Here is a 5,512-nt window from a genome sequence, read left to right on the forward strand (position 1 = left end):
ACTTCACTATACAGTTGGGGAACTTGAGTTTCCAAAATTTTGTTGTACAATGACAATAAAGGGATCTTCTATTCTACTGCCTCTTGTATAATTCTTTATTTTAAAAGTATTTTTTTTCACATTAACACACTAATTGGTTCAGGTTCCCATCATAAACATTTTCAAATGTACTTAAATATTATTTTTTTTGTGTAGTTTAGTTTTCTTGTGTTCTTTTTGCCCAGTAGAAATAGGCAAGTGAAAGACACTGGGGGGCTGAATGGAGCAAATGATTCACACTAAGAAAACAATTTAAAAAACCCATCAGGGTGCAGCTCAGGTACAGTTGTTAGTGGGTGCTGCTGCACACTCCGCTGGTCAGAGTCAGTTTACTCCACCTCCTCTGGTTGAGGAGTTTTCGGCTCTGTTGAACCTTTACGCGAACATCAAAAACCTCCTGGATGGCTTTTTTGAAGCAGTGAAAGTTGTAGTCAATCAGTCCTGTCAGAGAGAGGACAGAATCACATTTGTTAGAAATGAAAATACTTTCTAGCACTTATATGATGTCTGAAGAACAACCCTTAATAAATACAAGGGAAAGTCCAAAGGTACCATATCTGAGGCCATAAAAAAAACAAAAAATGTATAGATCTAAATTTGGTTTTCATGGTTTCTTTACGGTCATCTATTTGTGCATCATTGCACTGGTTTTGAACACTCTTGCTCATTTTGTCAGACAATAGAGCACTTTTTGTGTTTGGGAGTGAGATAACAAAACTGTTCAGAGGGTACCAACCCTCTCCCCCGACTCCAGCGTTTTGCAGAATCTAAAAGAGTTCAAGCACAGTCACACCTTAAGATTGTAAACTGCACATGCTCTGTCCCTCCCTCGCAAACAATTTTCCTTAAAGGTGAGGCTGAACAGTAGATCATCTCCATGGAGACTTTTAATCTCAAGGGGAAAGAAAACTTTTCCATTGTCACTCACTGAACATTAATATCCGCCTGTTACCAAGCAACATGAGGTAGATAAAGTCAGACGAAAGAATAGCAGGAATGAAGCAGAGCTAAACTATAGGTATACAGACACCAAGCACAAAAACTGAATGTAAAGTGTAAATGCTGACAGCAACATCATACAAGGCCCTTATTAAAAAAATCATGAAGGTGAAATTTAGCACCTCAGGACATGATAAAATTGCAAGCACAACTGTCCTCTAAAACCAGAAATGACAAAATTTTCACAAGCCTCCAGGAAAATAATGAAATACGCCATGACCTAGTTGATGAAATTCATCTCAAAATTGTGTTATGGTTCCTTTTTGTAGCCAAGTCTCATGATTATTGACCATTCTCTCCAGCTCACACACAATAACAACCAGAAATGGAGGTAATGAATAGTTACAAATACAATGACTGATTTTAAATTGTGCTTTGATGTGAAAACAGAGGAGTTTAGAAGGCCCTACATTTATAAACTAAGATGACTGAATGGAGATAGGACTTTGAAGGATTAGAAATATCCTGTCTCAGAGTGACGCTGAAAAACTAGTTCATGCATTTATTACTTCCAGGCTGGACGACTGTAATTCATTATTATCAGGAAGTCCTAAAAACTCGCTGAAAAGCCTTCAGCTGATCCAAAATGCTGCAGCAAGAGTCCTGACAGGGACTAGAAAGAGAGAGCAGATTTCTCCTGTTTTGGCTTCCTGTTAAATCCAGAATTCAAAATCCTGCTCCTCACATACAAGGTCTTAAATAATCAGGCCCCATCTTATCTTAATGACCTTGTAGTACCATATCACGCTACAGGCAGGTTTGCTGGGACAGACAGGGTGAGAACCCGTGTTCTCAAGGCCAGGAAACCAGCGATCCCTGTTTCAATCCAGGAGGTAAATGTGGAGGACTATAAATACCTATACCTCAGTCTCTATACTCCCAGCTGTTCTTTACAATCTTCCGGTCAGTTACTTCTGGCCCAGCCCAGGCACCAACTAGGGGTGATTGTGCTTTTGGCTCTGTAGCACCAAACCTCTGGAATAGTCTTCCTGCTACCATTCGTGCCTCTGACTCCATTCAATCATTTAACGCATGCTTGAAAACTTACCTATTCAACCTGGCTTTTCCGACTCGCTAATTCTCACCGCTCCTTAATTGCTGTATCGCTACTCATTTCTCTGGATAATCATGTTCTCTCCCTGTTTCTATTTACTAATGCTTTTTGTTTGTTTTCTCTACTTTCTGTATTTTACCTTGTTTTAACGACTTACTGTTCAGTGTAATCATTTACCGTTATTTTAACTGTGAAGCACTTTGGTGTACACCCTGGCTTTCAACGTGCTATATCAATAAAATTGTATTGTATAAGTACACGTCTCTATTTTCTGAAGGCGGTTGAGTCTTTTCATATCTGTCAGACAGTGCCATCCTCTATGATGTGTCATGCTGGGGCAGCAGGTGTAGGGTTGCAGATAGCACCAGATTCAATAAACTGGTCTGCAAGGCCAGTAATGTTGTGGGGAGGGAGCTGGACTCTGGAGAGGCAGATGTTGTCCTACATAAGGACGATGCTGACATTACCTTCCATCCACTTCATGACATGCTGGCCAGTCACAGGAGGATGTTTAGTGAAAGACTACGATTACGCAAATACACCACTGAGGACACAATAATTCATTTCAGCTTGTGGCCAATTCTTTGAATAATTCCACTAAGACAGACACCCTAGATTAGACACCTCAGAGTAGTGTGAAGTGGGGTTGTCAGCTTAATGCTGACAAAACCAGAAGCAGAAGTCCACAGCACCAGGCCAGCTCATTCGCATAAGTCTCACGTGATCGTGAAGATGCTTCATAGAAGAAAGGCTGGGGAACCAGGATTGTATTAGTGGGATCACAGTGCTGACGGCAAGTTAGAGAGTGTCTGATACTGTCTGGCCAATCAGATGCTGTGCTCATTCTCTTATGTTTTTAAAACAACCTTTCAAAAAAGGTTTATTAACAAAGTTGTAATTTAACAACAACATGAACTGCAAGGCTGTTTTCTGTGGGGATGAAGAGAAGGGTACATTTTAAGCAGGTGAGTGGAAAGACATACAGGTAATCGGAGTTTGAATCAAAATCCAGTAAATTCCAAACATGCAATAAGAGAATCTGATTAGGCTGTGAGCTTTGTGGAAGAAGAGATGAAAGCGATACTAGACAAAATGTAAACTACTAAGATATGATCTGGCAAAGGTGGAGCAGCGGAGCCAGTCCTTAAGCACAGTTTTTTGAAGTCTGTCAGCAGCACCAGCTGAAGGGCATGTCTTCAGAGATATAGAACAAAGAGGCAACCATGCACACACACATGCACATAACAGAATGAAGAGACAAAGAGAAGGAGAGCGAGAGAGAAGTAAAGAGAACGGGACAACAAGGAGACAGAGAAAGCAAAAAAGAAATCTGCCATTGAAAATGAATGACATTTGGCTACTATAAGTCAAGTAAAGAGTTGTGATATAAGAGATAACCCTCAAATCATGAAAACTGTTTTGTACTGATTCACTTGTGATCCATAATGCAAAGAAGTTAAACAGAACTACAGTACAGATACTATTTCTTAAACAGAACAAATCAAAATCGTTCACTAGTGTTGCTAACTACATAATTCAACTAACGTGCCATTTCAGAGTGACTAGCCTACTAAACATTGTTTTGATATTGTTAAAATCAATCAACATCAAACTTCAGGGAAAGGAGACAGGAAGAAAAAGAACAGTGATTTCAACTGAAATTTGGACAGTTGTTACAGACAATTACAATAATAACAATAAAAACGTTTGTTTGTTTTTTTTAGCTAGGCAACTAGTATAAAATAAGAGAGGTTTATACTGCACCGCGATTACCTTTGCAGTAAAACAACATAATGCATACGCAGTGTTGGGTAAGTTACTTTAAAATAGTAACTTAGTTACATTACTAGTTACTTCTCTCAAAAGTAACTCAGTTACTTCAAGTTACTCGTTACTTTCAAAGTAACTAGTTACTAGGGAAAGTAACTTTGGTTTTACTCAGAATTCTCTTGTTAATGTGTTGCTTCCATAACTTTGCCAGTCTTCTAGCTTGCTTACTTGCCACAAGTGCACTGTGCCACCTACCAATAGAAAGGAAAAGATAATGTGCATATTTCCACGAGAGAAATCCCACGCCTGGACCGTCATTGACTGCTGCCATGATTCTAGCCTACGTCACAGAGTCATGTGCGCCTTTTACATCAACACAAAAACTGCAGTCGTGGTGCTTTCGATTGTACTCAGAACTCGGAAATTCTGCCTTCTGAATAGGAAGATGTAGGTAACACCAGACTGCAGATGAGCTGCATACAGGGCTGGACTGGGACAGAAAATTGGCCCGGGCATTTTGACTAGAGACCGGCCCACCATTATAGGAAAAATCATAAAGCCTTTGAATGAAAACAAACACTGTTGTGACAGTGATGTTCACTGTTCTGATGGTATATATGCATCAATCTATCAATCGTTTGTTGTAAGATTCAGATAATTATTTTTTAAAAGCGAGACATTTTAAATGAGAATAAGAAAGAAAAGTATTTCTTTGTGCCCCCTCTCCCTGTTAATGCCCTACCTGCCCCCCTGGCAACACTTTGCTAGACCCGCCCCTGCACAGTTACCAGCTGTCAGCTACCTAAAAAAGGATCCTGGTGTTATTTGTCTCTCAGAAACAGTTCATAACTTCCCTTCAACTCATTCATGTCACCTAAAAGGTAAACCTGTTTCTCCATCACCTGTTCAGCTCTGATGATCCAGTAAGGACATCTCCTGGTTTCATCTTCATGTTTCCCTCTCACCAGATAACCAAACCATATCATGACCAGCAGCTTTACAGCTGTGGCTCCAGCAAACATCAGCTGATACTAGAAATTAATATTAAATAAATTCTAACAACAGCTGATCAAGCTTAAACGTGCTGCTGTTGTTTAGCGCGACATCCGCTGGTTTCCTCTTTCGGCGCAAAGTGAGCGATAAACAAACAAGAGAGCCGATCAGCTGATCATTGATCAGTTTCATGATTGAAGTAGAAACGGGAGAGGGAGGGGGAGAGGATGAAAGAAGAGGCAGCTGTGCAGCAAAGACACAGAATAACTCCAGCTTTGTGTCTTTTTCATTGTAGCTGAATTACGGGACAAACTGTTCCTTTTCACCTCAATAAGAAACGCGTAATATTTTCTCTGAATACCAGACGGGACGGTTGGCAACTCTAATAACTTATGAACAAAATAAAGTTCAACATCATTAACTTCATAGCACCACCCAGCTGTATAGAAACTCCGTCATGCTAGCTAGCACGCAGTACGGAAAAAGTCAGCATAACGAAAATAAACTCCACCTAAACTTGGTTCATATCTGACCCAGAGAGACTGCAGGTCATAACTTCTTACCTGAAGTTCAGTTCACACTTGGACCGGCGGCCGCCTCGGGTCTCTTTTCCTTCTGCGTCCCTTTTCCTTCATCCACCTGCTGGCCTCCACCAGT

At 40.3% G+C, this 5,512-nt stretch overlaps 1 protein-coding gene across 1 annotated transcript in view; it reads right to left on the bottom strand.

Annotated features, from left to right (window-relative positions):
• Window positions 1-220: 220 nt before the first annotated feature.
• The window catches only part of rragd (ras-related GTP binding D), a 53,628-nt gene continuing 48,336 nt past the window's right edge, over window positions 221-5,512 (bottom strand). The window contains exon 7 of the mRNA XM_005943518.3: window positions 221-480. Within this exon, the coding sequence (XP_005943580.2) occupies window positions 329-480 (152 nt within the window). The 3' untranslated portion in view covers window positions 221-328. The remainder of the gene's footprint in view (window positions 481-5,512) is intronic.

Source organism: Haplochromis burtoni, unplaced genomic scaffold (genome assembly GCF_018398535.1).
Source record: "Haplochromis burtoni strain Fernald_Lab_line unplaced genomic scaffold, NCSU_Asbu1 Contig_369, whole genome shotgun sequence".
Classification (NCBI taxonomy): Eukaryota; Metazoa; Chordata; class Actinopteri; order Cichliformes; family Cichlidae; genus Haplochromis; species Haplochromis burtoni.